The sequence below is a fragment of the Monodon monoceros genome, unplaced genomic scaffold (genome assembly GCF_005190385.1).
Source record: "Monodon monoceros isolate NGI ecotype Baffin Bay Population unplaced genomic scaffold, NGI_Narwhal_1 Super_Scaffold_11, whole genome shotgun sequence".
NCBI classification, from domain to species: Eukaryota; Metazoa; Chordata; class Mammalia; order Artiodactyla; family Monodontidae; genus Monodon; species Monodon monoceros.
The window spans coordinates 18,696,756-18,712,222 of record NW_021703767.1 but is presented as its reverse complement, the minus strand read 5'-3'; the positions used below and the strand labels follow the sequence as shown (position 1 = coordinate 18,712,222).

Sequence of the window (15,467 nt, the reverse complement as noted above, 5' to 3'; positions counted from 1 at the left end):
ATGCATAGAGTAAAAACAGTTGGTGTTTAATACACACATGTTGCACCAAATACCTATGCCTTGCTAGATTAATGTTTGTAACCTTTAAAGTAAATGGTGGTATCAATATCACACCTTAAGATTCCTGAAAAACCCAAAGAAATCTCGAAATTAGCCTATGCAGAATAAATGCACTTCAGAGTAAAGATAAATCCTACACTATATATTTTAGATAGCTGGTGAGCAGTATTTGAAACAGTACCAAAAAACTCATAAATGTCAAGTTCATTTATGAAATTACAAAAAGATCTTTCTGCCTTCACAAATTTGGCAATAGTCAACCAATTCATTATACTAGTTGTCAAAAGGAAAGTGATTTCTATTTTGAATTCCACTAATACTGCTGAGCAGTATTACTGAATTGCAGCATATACTGCTATATTATGTGGAAAAATAAATACCCATACAACTGAAGAGCGTACTATAAAGCAAAAATGTCTGAAACTCATGAGCCAAGTGATTTATAATGCTTATACCAGCAGTTTTACAAAAGATCAGTAATGACTAGTGAGAATTCAGAGCATTTATGAGCTTATTAAAAAAAAAAAACAACAACATGAAAAGAAAACAAGATTTTGATTTAAACAAGAATGTCTGGGGACTTCGCTGGTGGCGCAGTGGTTAAGAATCTGCCTTCCAATGCAGGGGACATGAGTTTGATCCCTGGTCCGGGAAGATCCCACATGCTGCAGAGCAACTAAGCCCATGCGCCACAACTACTGAGCCTGCATGCCCTAGAGCCCATGCTCCACAACAAGAGAAGCCACCACAATGAGAAGCCTGCACATCGCAACAAAGAGCAGCCCCCGTTCGCCACAACTAGAGAAAGCCCGTGCGCAGCAGCAACAAAGACCCAATGCAGCCAAAAAAAAAGCATGTTCAACCAGAAAAATGAAATTAGGTGTTTGTTTTCACTATGTTCTCAGGTCGAATCAATTTATGTGTTTTATTCAAAAGATTACTCAACTATCTCCAGTGTTCTAAGTATTCTTCTTCCCTAATCTCATCTAAGATATCTGAGATACAATAACCCCAAAAGAACTTAAATGAGAAGAATTAATTGCTAGGTCATTTTGAAACTAAACGGTAAAGATAGGTGTCTTTTACGCATGTTTCAAGAAAACATCTGAAAATTCCCAATCTGAAGGCTCCAAGATTTGAACCAAAACGAGAAAGCTTTCTTGTTATATAATTAAATAATAAATTTAAAGAGAACTATTCATTCGGATTTCTTCCCTTCTACTTCAATCACTGTTTAATAATTCTTTCTTTACAAAATAAAAGCAGTTGTCAATGCAGACGTTGCTCTGAAGTGGAAGGATACTTCACTTCAGGGCATATTCCTGGAATTGCTTTCAAAATACCAGGGGATTTTGAGTCAACTGGTCTGGGATTGGCACAGGGCATACCTATTGAAAGACATCTGCTCCCCCCCCCCCATGGGTTCTGTGAAATAGACAAGGGGGAGGTGTATTTCAGCAGCACAAAGAAAGAAAGAAGCAAAGAACATGAACTGTGTAATCAGGCACACCTTGATTTCAATAACATCTTGATCTTAGGTTAGTTGTGACCCAGAGCAAGGAACTTAAGCACTCTAGGTTCCAGTTTATTCATCTATCAAGTGGTGACAACAGGCCAACATACTAGGAGTGCTGGGAAAATGAGAAGCTACACCATGTGGTAGTCACCCTGCAGAAAGGGTGGCACACATGGCACTTCATTCATGTTAGCACCCTTCCCTCCTCCTTTGCTCATTATTGCATCCTAATTCAAATCTCAGCACTTATCCTAACCATAGGAAAAATGAGCTACTTTTATTTCACATCCACTGAAAATGACTTACACACAGTATCATGAAGTACCATGGATAGGAAAAGTAATAGGTACTTTTCTAAAAAATTTTGGTATGACCTGCATAAAAGGCTGAAATTATTGAAAATGTATCCTAATATTTAAGACTGAAAAAAAATTTTCAATTAAAATTTTCTTTTGTTAAAAAACAAAGGTAAATGTTTTTCTGCATCAGCTTAAGCAACTCAATATGCATGTATTTTTAACTTAACCATGTCCACACTTGAAATGGAAGTGGTATTTAGCATTTTTCCCCATGATTTTAAACATTTTCTCATCTTTTCTGGTAGCAAATGAGAACAAGTTAAAGTTCTTTTGGCATAGGACAATCTGGCAGAATGATATAATTAGGCAAACTATATTTCACATTTTGAACAGATGAAAAGGTATAAATGTTTGGGGTCATATTTACAGATCAAGGTAACTATCAAGTTGCTGTAACCATAGCATGGCACACTCTTTGGAAAACTGAAATTGTAGAAGTTACTGTATAAGTAGAAAGATTCTCCAACTTTATGGTTTTCTCCGACTCCTGTGATTTGCAAATCTACTGGTTTATGGAGAGAAACACTAAAATCCTAGTCACTATAATCTCATTAGTCTAAGTTGAAATGTAGCTTTGCAATATTAAGAATAAAACAATAAGAAAGAACCGAACAAGCGAGGTATATTTAACAGGATGAAGAATATTTTAAGTATTAAAACTTACATTTTAGGAACAAGGAAATAAATACAAATCTTGTATTACAGATTTATTCCATTTAATTGAGAAATATTTCTCAGTAAATCCTTGTTAGTGGCCCCTGATACTTTCTTTAGTTGAGGACTTTAAGACAAGCTATCTCTATTTTTTTTTTTTTTTTTTTTTTTTGCGGTGCGCGGGCCTCTCACCCCTGCGGCCTCTCCCGTTGCGGAGCACAGGCTCCGGACGCGCAAGCTCAACGGCCATGGCTCACGGGCCCAGCCGCTCCGCGGCATGTGGGATCTTCCCGGACCGGGGCACGAACCCGTGTCCCCTGCATCGGCAGGCTGACTCTCAACCACTGCGCCACCAGGGAAGCCCTCTTTTAATTTTTAATTCAAACTTTGTAGTCATTCATACTAGCCCTCCATCTCAATTGGTTTAAGTAATTGAAAATTTCCCGTATTCATACCAATCAGCAAATTAGATCACTGACCAAAGAGAGAAGAATGATGGTATTTCTTAATACTTTAAAGTGAATTTAGTATATTATCACTACCTTGCAGCTGGTGAGGAGAAAGGGGAAAACGTTTTAAGTTTGTGCAGAGAGCTCAGCTTCTATTTCCCCGAATTTTCCTACATCCTAAAGACATGGTCATAGCAGGACTGGCTGCATTTTGTGATCATGACCATGGTAGGCCAGAGACATGATAACAAGGATGGGTGGGTAGGGGCAGGAAAACCTGTGCCCTAACGCCCTTACTCTTTCAAGGTGCATGCTTTGGGGAAAGGAGCAGCTCAAGGCATGTCAGGAATGTTCCAGGGCACAAAGGAACAGGAAGCTCTATATCATGAGTCACTTAAACTGCTTAGAAAGCAGAAACAAATCGAGTTTTAGGAGGGTTTATTTTTGTTGTGTTTTTTAAACAAAAAGCACAAAGCAGTTATCCTGTTCAGAGACCTTTGAGGTTCCTTAGAAACTGTGATACAGGCTCAGATTTCCAGGTTGGCCAAATAATAATACCCTCCCTTCATTAGCGTCTACTGCGCTAGGCACTTCACATGTGTTCTCATTTAACAGGTGGGGAGGAGAAAACATTACCCTGTTATATACATTTATTGTGTAGTAAGGAAATACTGTCACTTAACATACTCACATCCCCAGACACACACAAGTAAGTCTGAATTTAGGATGACTAAACCATGAAGAGGCTATAATGTTAATACTTAGAGCAGTAAGGGGCTAATCCATCGACATGTCTGGGGTACTGGAAAGGGTTTGGTTTGTTGATGACCAACCTGTACAGGCAAAAGATATGCTTTGTTATGATAACTGCCAGCCTATTTTCTAACAAACAGTTTCCTGCCTTGAATGCTATCTGGTAAATGACCACCAACCAACGTTTCAGCGGCAGAAGTAGGGTTATGAAGCAGGTCAGGAGAGAGAACCCACTGAGCTCGAATCTGAATGATCTTTTGGCCTCTGGCCTCAGCTCAAACATGTTCCTTTGTACCTCCTGCAAGCAGGCTCACTGGGTCTATTCACCCTTCCGCAGAAAACCAGACTTCAACATCTTAAGCTCTATGTTTTGACCTCTTCAGCTGGCAAATAATTAGCAGCAGTCTCACCATCACGGTGCATGGGCTTTTGACTTTTAAATGACCTTCATATTGATTTTCTTAGTCTAGTCTCATAACAGCCTTATGGAATATAGTTAAGACATAGACCTTTTAATACTGAGAATGGGTGTCTAATGTAATACCAAATGAAAACATGCAACAGAAACGCAGTTCCAATTCATAGCACGTTACTGCCTCAATGTGAACTGGATGACTAATGCTTTTGATATAAGCCTCATCTCTTTTGTCTTTTTTGCAATGCTGGGAGGTCAGAGGTATCTGAGGAGCTGCATAGCAGCTTGGATGTAGACTCTGATGCCTCGAGTGTGCTTGTTCATTTCTTTATTCCTCCTTTCACCAAATCAACAGGTATTACAGCCCCTAGCACCTGTGAGGCATATGGCAGAAACCAATGAGTGAAACAAAGACACTTGTCCTGGTGGAATTATATTCTAGTGAGAGAAACAAACAGGACACACACACACAACACACACACACGAAGACAACAATAAATCACATTGTTAGAATGTGACTTGTGTTATGGAGAAAAAGAAAGAAAGATCAGGGTTAAGAAAAGAGTGCCGGGGAAGGAAGGGGGACACTGCAGCAGTAAGTAGGTGGCCAGGCTCAGTCTAATTGAGAAGGTGACGTTTAGACAAAGAGCTGAACTGAAGCCTTACTTCCCAGTTACCTGCTGGAAGAACAGGCAAATGAAGAAACTAGCACAAAGGCCTTTGGAAGTGAGTATGCCTGGAAACGGGAAAATTCCAAGATGAGCAAGGTCTGTGTGACCAGAGCAGAGGAAGCAAGGGAGAGAGCAGTGAGACAGGCAGAAAGGAAATAGGGACAGATCATGAAGGGCCTTGAAGCCATGGTAAAGGCTGTCAGGAACCCATAGGGATTGTTTTGAGGAGAGAAAAATGTGATGTGATGTGTTTTAAAAGGATCGTTCTGTCTGTTAAGGGACAAAGCAGAAGATGATCTTTTAAGAGTAAAAGATGAAGATGAGCGTGGCTTGAAAAAGTAGCAGGAAGTTGGTAAGGGGTTCTCATGGAAGGTACCCCCCAATACCCACACAAAGAGACATGAGAAAGAGCACAGATTTACTTTTTTTTCTCACCCCAAAATTCTGTTTCCTAAACCACAGGGTAACCAGATACTAAGGGAGACATTGTTTTCACATGTTGGTGAAGGTTAATTTCAGTTTTGATAATGATGCATCAATGCCTGTCACAACATTTCCACTTCACACTATCATCTCCTCTCTTAGTGTCAGGCAGAGCTCTATTTTTTGTGGGGTGAGGATGGTGGGAGAGGGGAGCAGATTTGCTTTCAATTTGTTAGCAAACATACAAAATATACCACCATCATTGGCGACATGGTGCCAATGAAACCTTTTCATTCCTGTGTTTCCCCCAGAAAATTTAATAATTGTAAGGGGTGTTACATCAAATAAGGTAGAGACGGTTATGGTCTTAGAATGTGGTAGAGAGCACTTTTTTTGGCACGGATGGAGAATCTCCGTACCAGGGACACCATCAAATTTAACTGCAAATGCACCAAATGCTCATTTTAGTTCTGATTCTGTAATCACTGCATAGTGCCCCTTTCCTATTCATATTAAAGACAGCAAGAACGGGGCGTCAAAAGTAGGGACATGGTGAAAAATTGCCGCTATCATTTTGATATCCGTTTGTCTCCTCAATCTCTAGGGTGACATATAATTTTAAGGTCATAACGGGCTCAGGATGCAAAAGGAGAAATAACCACATCTTCAAACAGTAACAACTATGACTACCTCTCTAAACAGAGGCCATGAATGGCATGTAGTCAATATACTAATGTTAGAGTCTAACAAGAAAATTTGGTTGGTCTCCTGTCATCAGCAAAAAGGCAATTTATCTCTATAGCATTGACAACAGAAGATAAAAGTAAATTAAGACCCATACAGTCATTGCCTCATCATTGAAAATCCTATTTTATACAGAGCTAGTAATGCTGTCACATGAAATGGCTGTGATTTATATGATGGGTGGCAATGAGGATAATTTATATACAGGAAATACAAACCTGTAAAGGAAGATTTGATGCAAAAATTTCATCTCTCCACACGGCAGAGCTTATAGACTGACACCCCAACTTCAAAAAAGAGAAAAAAAGTCTCTCCATTTCTCTAATTGCAAAATAACTAAGATCCCTAATGCATTCTAAACTCAAGTATTTATCAAGTCCCAGTTAGATGAGACATTTATAAGGTGAAAATAGTCTGCGATCCTTATATGTGGTACCAGACTCTACAAAAAAAAGAACAAAGGCACTTTCCCCTGACATGCCCTTGTAACACACTTATTTTATAGTCAGTGCAGTCATAGTTGGCAGACTATCAATGCATCGTGTGGACATAAGTTAATAAGAATGTAATCTATGCTGCATTTACTCTAGTCAAGCTACATTTCTTTTTTATGTCTTATGGACATATGTACTGATGTGGGGATTTTGTCAAATATGTGAAATGAGCATGAACGAATCAATGCTGGTGTTATTTTTATTAATGTCTATATCCTATTTAGCACAATGAACCAAAATATAAGAGCAACTTCAAGTCTGAATCTAAAAACCATATGTGAGGCCATAGCAAAAATCACTGGCATCTAGGATGTCTTAACCTTCAGTTAAGGTTCATTGTTTTCTGTCAATTTGTCAGAGCTATGCTCTATTTCATTAATGGTGGATCATAAAGGGATGACCTGCCACCGTCACTTGATGCTCAACAGATGAGTTCAAAAAGTCAAAATCTTCAGTATTGTCCACTTTCATAGAAACTGTAACCATAAAAGTCACATGGAACTGTTAATCTCTATGGAGGTCTTAAGGATAAAACCAATTTCATTCTACTCCAAGCTTCCACAGCCATGTTCCCCTCCACTTGTGCATTTTAGTTTATATTGTTATTTAATTCCAGCACATAACTTGAGTCTCATCACATTGATAAAACTGTCAAGTTATTGAAAGTAGGGTATCTGGTTTAGTTTGCTGGTGTCCCTTGAAATACCTAGCTTAGTACCGGCATGTCCCAGGCTCAAAAGTAACAGCTTTATTAAACCAGGGGTTGGCCTACTGGTCTCTTTTGGTAAATAATGTTTTATTGGAACACAGCTGTATCTATTCATTTACCTATTGTCTGAGGCTGCTTTTACACTACAACTGACGAGTTGAGTACTTATAACAGAGACCATTGGGCCTGTGGAACTAAAAAACTGACTCTTTGGTCTTTTACAGAAAATTGTTGTTGACTCTTTTATTAAACTATCTAATTACTCTTCTTTGGAAATATTGTAGCTAAAGAACAGAACATATTCATAATGAGCAGTTTTTACTGTTCTTAGTAAATGAACTTTTTTTTTCTTTTTTGTTAGATGCTGGTTTGCTGAGCAAATCAATTCTTTTCAATCTTAGGGTTTTTCACTATGGTAGCTTGGTGGAAAAAAAAACATTATTTTTATCCTGACAATTTCTGGATACAAAAGATGTGGCTTCTCATACTTGTCAATACAATAGATTGTATTGGCACTGATGTGACACGTAATTTAATGCACCACCGCGTCTTTTAATTGTTTTTAATAATGCTTGGCAGTTTCATAAAAATATCAGAGTTCTATTAGTATCAGAGAATGTGTTAACGGGAACTAACATTTGCTCTTTCACAATCAGAAGAACAAGTATAGTTAAGAACAATGGTTCAAGTCTGCCCAAAGACTAGATGGCCTTGGTATTATGATAGGACACTGCAACTCTGGGACTAAGGTGGCACATTCCATTCAAAGGACACACAGTACGTTATTCACAGTGCCACAACTCACTGCAGGTAAAGGGGTCAAAGTCATTGGTCATTCTCTTTGGCCAGACCCCTTGGTGCAGTTGGCTGACTTGAAATTGGCAAGATGCTCTTTGAGATGAAAAGCATCTGTTTACCTTTGGAGATGCAATCTGATGAGAAGAACACCAGGGGAAAAAAAGATCATACTCTCATGATGTTTATGTTTCAAACATAAACTTATCAATAAATATTTCTGTACAAATTTTATTGTTCACAAACACTGCACTGGGCCAAGTGAATGTGAAACCTTTGTATCATCCTAACCCAAATGGGCAGACACAAAATTCATGTCAGAAGCAACTCAAGTTTCATAAGATTTTTAATTCCAAATGGGAAAGGGATTTTTGTAAAGGATTCAAATCCATAAATTTATGAGTAAAATGAAAGCTCTTAGCCTCATGTCTCTACCCTCTCTACCTGTAGTTTAGATTCTTACCTATGATAACAAAACCAAAAAAATCAAGTGTCCCTTAAAATTGCAATGCTCGAAATCGGTTTTTATGACAAAGATTTAAAATCTAGAAATGCCTAATTATAATAAGAAGTCTTGACAGGAAAATTATTGTATTTATAATGTAGACCATCACACATTTTCTCCACACAAGCAATCTTATTATCAGTTTAACTGAAGAGCTTTGTCTAGCTCATTTCACATTTATTATTTGACCAGAAGCAACTCAGACTGAGAAACCTAGAAGACCACCCACCTTTGTGAAAAAAGATATCCTCCGATTAGCCCTAGGTTGTGAAGCAGCCAAGGGCAAGCTCCAGCTGTCTAATCAGATGGGCTTGCTCACCTTTCTCAGTCTGGCTCATTTTCTCCAACGCCAGTCTGCTATCTGCATTTGACCTCCAGATGACTATGACTTTTTCAATTCAAATGTACAGCTTTGCTATAAATAAGAAAGCATAGCTGCACAGGCTATAAATAACTAGAAATTATATGCTTTCTCTAGTCTGTTTGTACTAGCATTGCAAAACCCTTCACTTTCTGTGATTGAACAGTCTTTGCAGGAAGACAAGAAAATACAGCTGGCAAAAATCACCCTCACCCTCCTATAATGGAAAGGTGTCATGATCCCACACACACTACAAGTAGATGGAGAAACTTACCGGGAAAGAGAAAATTACAAGAGATTGTCAATGTCTGTTTTGAAGAGTTGAGGACACAAGTACAGTACCTCACGAAAATAAATTTATCAAATGATGATGTTCATTCCCAGTAATTAATAGAAACAGACAATTCTTTCATATGCTTACAAATGACATAAAATGAAACAAAGTAAAAATAATGACTGTTTTGTAAAAGGGTGGGAAAGATTTAATTTACCGATACATGCTGTATTCATGGCATTTAGGAAAAAATGTTTTTAATACCTGTCATCCACTTCCCATGATTTTCTGTATTCTTAAAATGTGCTTCTGAAGCTCAAATGTAATTTTTCTAACCGGGAAAAGAATATCAGAACTAAATAGTTGGCCATTTGGAGCGCAGGGCATAGCCACACATGTCATTTAAGTCTCAAACCTGGTCCTGCCACATTTGTTGGCTGGGGACAAGTCGCCAAGCTCTTGAAGCCTCATTTTCTCGTATGCACAAAGGAAATGAGGAAAATGGCCACAAAATATTCTTGAGAAAAAGAAATGATCTATGAAAAATGCCTTGTAAAAATGTAACACGCCATGCAGCTCAATGTACTATCAAGCCCACAGTATAAAATCTAGAGTTCTCCTTAATTCTTCTATGTCTGCCCACTTGCCATACTTTCAACTATAGTTTATCTCTTTTAAGAAAAGATTGTTAGCTTCATCAATTGTGAGACTAGGTTTTTTTTCCCCAGGATGATATAGATAAATGCTAATTTTCACTATACCTAAGCTACAACTGAAATTGTGTCTCTTCCCCCAGAAACCATAAGCATCCGTAGTACATATCATCCCTAACCTAATGCTGGAGGAATCTATTCTGGGATATAATCCACATTTCAAAATGAGTATTTGTGTGTTTGACAACACATTTTTAAACAAAGCTAGACTGATAGGCCAACTGAAATCATCACAATGCACAGACGTTATAAGGTAGGTTAATATAATATTTCTTTAAAGGAAGCTCTTTCCCTACATTTTAATGATGAAATCAGAAGATGGGCACTTCCATCCCACTAGTGTGCATTCAGGGAGGGGACGGAGAGGTCTTGACTTCTAAAAGCGACCGTTTACTTCCTAAAGCATAACAGCTGTCTTGAAACACACCCAACTGAAGCCTTCGCATATGTTACTGGTCCATAAAGTTAGTATCATGCATGCACATTAAATATTTTTCTGGGAAACAAGTCACTTAGACACACAGGCTTTTGCTAAATCGTGCCATCTTGTGAGCTTTAGGAAATAAAATATTGATGCCAAATGAAACACAAAATAACATTGTATATACAATATTTTATAGAACCACATGAAATAAAAAGGAAGCTGATCAGAAATAGAAGAAGCTTAGTCAAAGCTCTTAGCCCAACAGTGGAAGCTATCTGGCAAAATTAGATGTGATTACAAGCAAGGCAATGGAAATAAACATTTGGTTAAAAGACAGGTGTTCAAGAAACATAAAACCATGCAAAGGTGAGGAGGCTGGAGCTACAGTCCAGCCATGCAACGTTCTCCTCCCTCCTCCCCTCCCTTGAGTGAATGACAACATACGTTTAACAGGATCTTGGGGAAGAGGTTCCTGCGTGGTCTTGAGTAAACTTTGGGACACTATGGAGAAAATAAGAGAACATAACTAAAAACAAAAATGGAAACATGGGAATGATGGATGAAACTCACTCACACGATTCTACTGACCAAAGGAAATAACAAAAACGAAAACATTGAATTAAAAACAAAAACTAAACAAATATCCTGAGCTTGGGCCCCAGCACGGAACCACGGTAAACACACAAACAAAAGATACTTTTCCACAAACACATCTTGGATTGTGGATATTCTGTCTCTGATAGTACATCCCATTACCCCGTGGAAGGATTTCTTGCTCCCATCTCCCTCCTTAGTGCCAGGATCACCAATTCCCATCCGTCCCGTCTTCATGGTATCTCTATTCTTTTCACCCATTCCAAGGGCAGCCCTGGCCGTCGGCTCTGGTTACTGATTGAAGCTTTTACTCTCCACTTACACCTGTCCCCTCTTCTAACTGGCCTTCAGCCTCCCGTGTTTGCTCTCTGGATACATTATTCTATAACCCACCTCCCCTGAAACTAAGTACTGACTGTTTGTCCATTACACCTTTGTTGGGAGCATCTATCTTTGGCAAATTTCTTGGCAAAGGGTGTGCCATCCAGAGCATCTCTAGAGGCTCCATCTGATCTGTGGTGCCCATGGCTCTTGCTCCCAGTCTGAGTCAAATCAAACTAATCAAATGGAGGGGGTGTGCAGTGAGGGTAATAGTGAGAGTTTTGGGAGGGCGGAGGATAATTTTTAATTTTTTTCTTTTGGCAGCACTGCGGGGCATGCAGGATCTTAGTTCTCTTGACTAGGGATTGGACCTGCGCCCCCTGCAGTGGAAGGGCTGCGGCCTAACCACTGGACCGCCAGGGAATTCCTGATAATTTCTAATTCTTGATGCAAATTCATCACTGCTAATAACTTTTAAAACCCTCTTTCTTATTATATATATGTATATATTTGTATATATACCCACACATACATATTTATATTTCAAAACATAAATCCACCCCAGGGAAAAGGAGAAAAAAGTTGGAAATCTGCCAGGAAATCTCCCACAGCAGCGAAACCAGCGAGAATCATTATAACAAAAGCCCTTTGTTTAAGAGGCTCTGGGCAACAGAATCCGCCACTGTCCTCCAAGTTACCCAACCTAATTAACGTTTTTGTTTGAAACTCAAGAAAGGAGTCTTTTGAGCTGGAAGCCACAATCTTCCCATCAGAGCCAGAAAAGAAGCCCTTGGGGTTACCAGTTCCTAAACCTGTTCTCACACAGGGTAGAAGTGGAGTCATCTCTCACCCAAGAGACCAACAGGAACTTTTCCAGTAGATTCCACTTAGATACTGGGCTTCACAGTAGAAGGTGTTGATATTGCAGACCCTTTGTTGTTTAGCTTAATCTTATGATCACACTGGAAAACAATTTATATAATCCCTGGGAATCCTAGGCAGGAAATGGTGGCTGTCGCTCTCACCAGAACAACTGGAAAAAGGCAGGAGTCTCTCAAAAGAGAAACATGCAATTATTGAGTTCAACCTTTAATTTATCAAGTTGAGTAACTATTCCTTGAGTAGATCCCACTTCCTTCTAGTGGAATAGATAGATAGATACATAGGTAGGCAGGTAGATAGATAGACAGGTAGGCAGATAGATAGACAGACAGATAGATAGATAGATAGATAGGGGATTTAATGTGAAAGGCTGTTAAGAAGAACAGAGGTCCCAAATGTTTGGTGTGTTACCTCTGGAGAACTATCTCTGTGGAAATAGTTTCAACTTGCATTTAAGTCATCATGACTTTATTTATTCCCCCTGAGTTATGAAAAACTTAAAGTGGAAGAGAAAAAGGCTTGGAAAATTATATTTCCTGAGCCTTAGTCACTAACGCTAAGTGAGGAGTTTTCTTCTGTCCATTCCAAGATAAGACACGAAAACTCGCCATTGCAAACGTCCCTGTGTGAGCTCAGGTGCCACTGGGGCATTTCTATTCTCTGGCATCTGAAGTACATGTGCTCAACTCAAGCCCATTCCCTCGCCACCACAATAAACGTCACGTGTTATGAAATGATACTCATCACGGCAGTACGCCTTGCCAGTGGCACGGAAGCGTCATCAGCCAGGCTTCCGGTGGTAACCCTTATTTACACGTGGAGTGCACATGCAGAGGCCCGAACACAGAGGTACACGGACAAACACGTAAGTATACATTTGCAGAAATAGCTGAGAAGACAAAACAGCAACTCCAGCTTGGCTTAAAGAGAAGCACTCAAAAGTCCCTCGAGACTGCAAGACGGATGCACCATAGCTAGTACAAGAACACATCCACGGCCATGCTTTATCAGAGAAAGACGGAGATGTGTGCTCATGATCGAACGTCCTGGAGGAGATGCCCGGCAATTAGAGACATTGACAGAAACGTGGTTAGTGGTAGCAACAGACCCATTCCCAAGAACCAGGAAAACCAGTCTGTTACAAAGAGCAGAGTCAGTGGCGAGAAAGATGAAAAGGTGGCCAGGCTGGAGGAAGGTCCACTTACTGACGCTGCCACACACGGCCATGCAGTACTCCTCTGTGTCAAAGTTGTTTCGGTTGCCGCCACATCCGCCGTAAAAGAACGGGGCGCACTTCCCTTCAGTCACATCAAAGTACCAGCGGGAGATCATTGCTCGGCATGGCCCCGTCTCGGCTTGTTCAGAGCACACCTCTAATCAGAGGAGATGTGGGGAACCACATTTAGCATGAAAAGGTACGGCTGGCTGTTCATGTACACATGTTTACTATTCTTAACGCGTTAGTCCTCCCAGTGGTAACTGGGCTGGGTTTATCCGGCAGCATCTGACAGACATTTACTGAGGAATTTAATTATCTACCAGGACTTTGGAATTACTTCTGAAACAAAGCAGTGCATGCTCGTCTGGTTTAATGAGTGTAGCTCTCAGTAGTAATAAAAGGATTCCAGCTTGAGGTGAACAGACCTTTTCGGTGCTTTCAGATAATATTAAATGCCTGAAGATGTGCGCACATCGAAATATTTCTTCCCTATAAAAAATAAACTTCTCTTTTAAATAATTTCAAGGCAACTTTAAAGGTAAAAGGATTACGTCTGGTTATGATGCAAAAAGTTTAACCTGTTGCAAACACCTGATTGTTTTCCTTGAATAAATGACTGCCTTGACTTAAAGTATAAACTAATTATACATATTCTGAATGTGATCCAGTTTTCAGAGAGACCCAGCCTGTCCACTGACTATATTTGAAAACACACATAAAACCTGTGAAAGTGGCTTCAAGTCGATTACGTTAACTCTAATTAAAGACAAATTCTTCTTTGAATATTTGTCCCTTGGCCAAAAATGTTTCAAATAACAAAACACAGTCAAACAACTCCCATTTGTTAATACATACCATACATTGTTTTACATTATAACACAGCTTACCTGTCAACATGCCTTGCCACCCTCACCAAAATCAGGTTCATAATCCCTGATTGACTGAAAGTGTAGCAACCTGTAGGATTCCATTCGTAAAGTTATTGCAATTAGAATTAGAACTCTACCTCCCATGTATATTCCATTTTTGTTAGAAGTCAAAACGATTTTCCTACTCGGTTTGCGTCCCACCCTAGCTAGGCTTACAGAGATCCTTCTGATACCTCAGCGCACTCAGATGTCTTGCTTATTCTTAGTTTTATTAACATGCCAGGGAAAAGCATCCTTCTAAAAGACAAAAATCCATGCATAACTCAGAGCTTCCTATTAGGAGTATTCAACAGACTACTCTAGGAAGAGTCTCATCAATCACTCACTCAAAGATCCACAATGTTGATGTAAAAGGAACTACCATTTTGCTTTTCTCTACACATACCACTCATTGTTCTTTTCACTCAAGGTCAAGAGGTGATGGCAAAACCAGAAGCTGCTGCCATCGTGATGATGTCAACAGAGTAGGGAGGGAGAGTCAGCACTGAGCCCAGAAGGCGAGTGTCAAGCTCTCTGCAGGAGAAGTGTCCTGTGTAATAGATGTCTAAGATGACTCTGGCTCTCTTTGGATGGTTTTAGGATGGAAACAACTGGCTCCAAGAGCATCAAGCTCAACATCACCCATCATTCTGGTCATCTCATTTGATAGTTACTTTCAAAGTCCATGCTTGCCAAGCCATGATGTGTTTCTAGTTAGTTTTCTTTATGGAATTCTCCTGTACGATAAAAATCTGCCAAACGGTTGACACAGCGTCCCATCCAGCTGGTAATTTGATTTATTCCCCAAATTAAACGACTAGCATTCTAACTTACAAAGGATTAAGTTAGTTTTGGTGTGTGTGTAGGGGGGTCTGATCACCTCTGAGTTACTGACAAAGCAGCTTCCGGGCTGCAGAGCTAGCAGCCATGCGTGCCCACATGAGGAGTCCCTGCAAACCACAGCTCTCAGCTGTCTCCACTCCTGGATGGTATCTTCCCTCTCTTTATCTCTCTCTCAGTTGTAAGAAACATGAACAGGTTGGCTTTACCCTCCTTTTCTATACCTCCCTCACCAATCTGTACATGTTCACGTGATGTGCTTTCCTGTTTCTAACACATAATGATACTCATCCTTGTACCGATTCCAAAAAGACTGCCAGGCAACCGTGTCTACACTGTGGTTGAAGTCAGACTGAAGTTGCAAGTGGCTTCTGCTACAAAGAA

General features: G+C 39.7%; 1 protein-coding gene across 2 annotated transcripts in view; it reads right to left on the bottom strand.

The window, feature by feature from the left end:
* Positions 1–15,467, bottom strand: part of APP (amyloid beta precursor protein) — a 277,963-nt gene that overhangs the window by 92,141 nt on the left and 170,355 nt on the right. For both annotated transcript variants that reach the window (XM_029213882.1, XM_029213881.1), the window contains exons 7-8: positions 13,322–13,489; positions 10,764–10,820 (exon numbers count right to left, since the gene is read on the bottom strand). In XM_029213882.1, the coding sequence (XP_029069715.1) occupies positions 10,764–10,820; positions 13,322–13,489 (225 nt within the window). The remainder of the gene's footprint in view (positions 1–10,763; positions 10,821–13,321; positions 13,490–15,467) is intronic.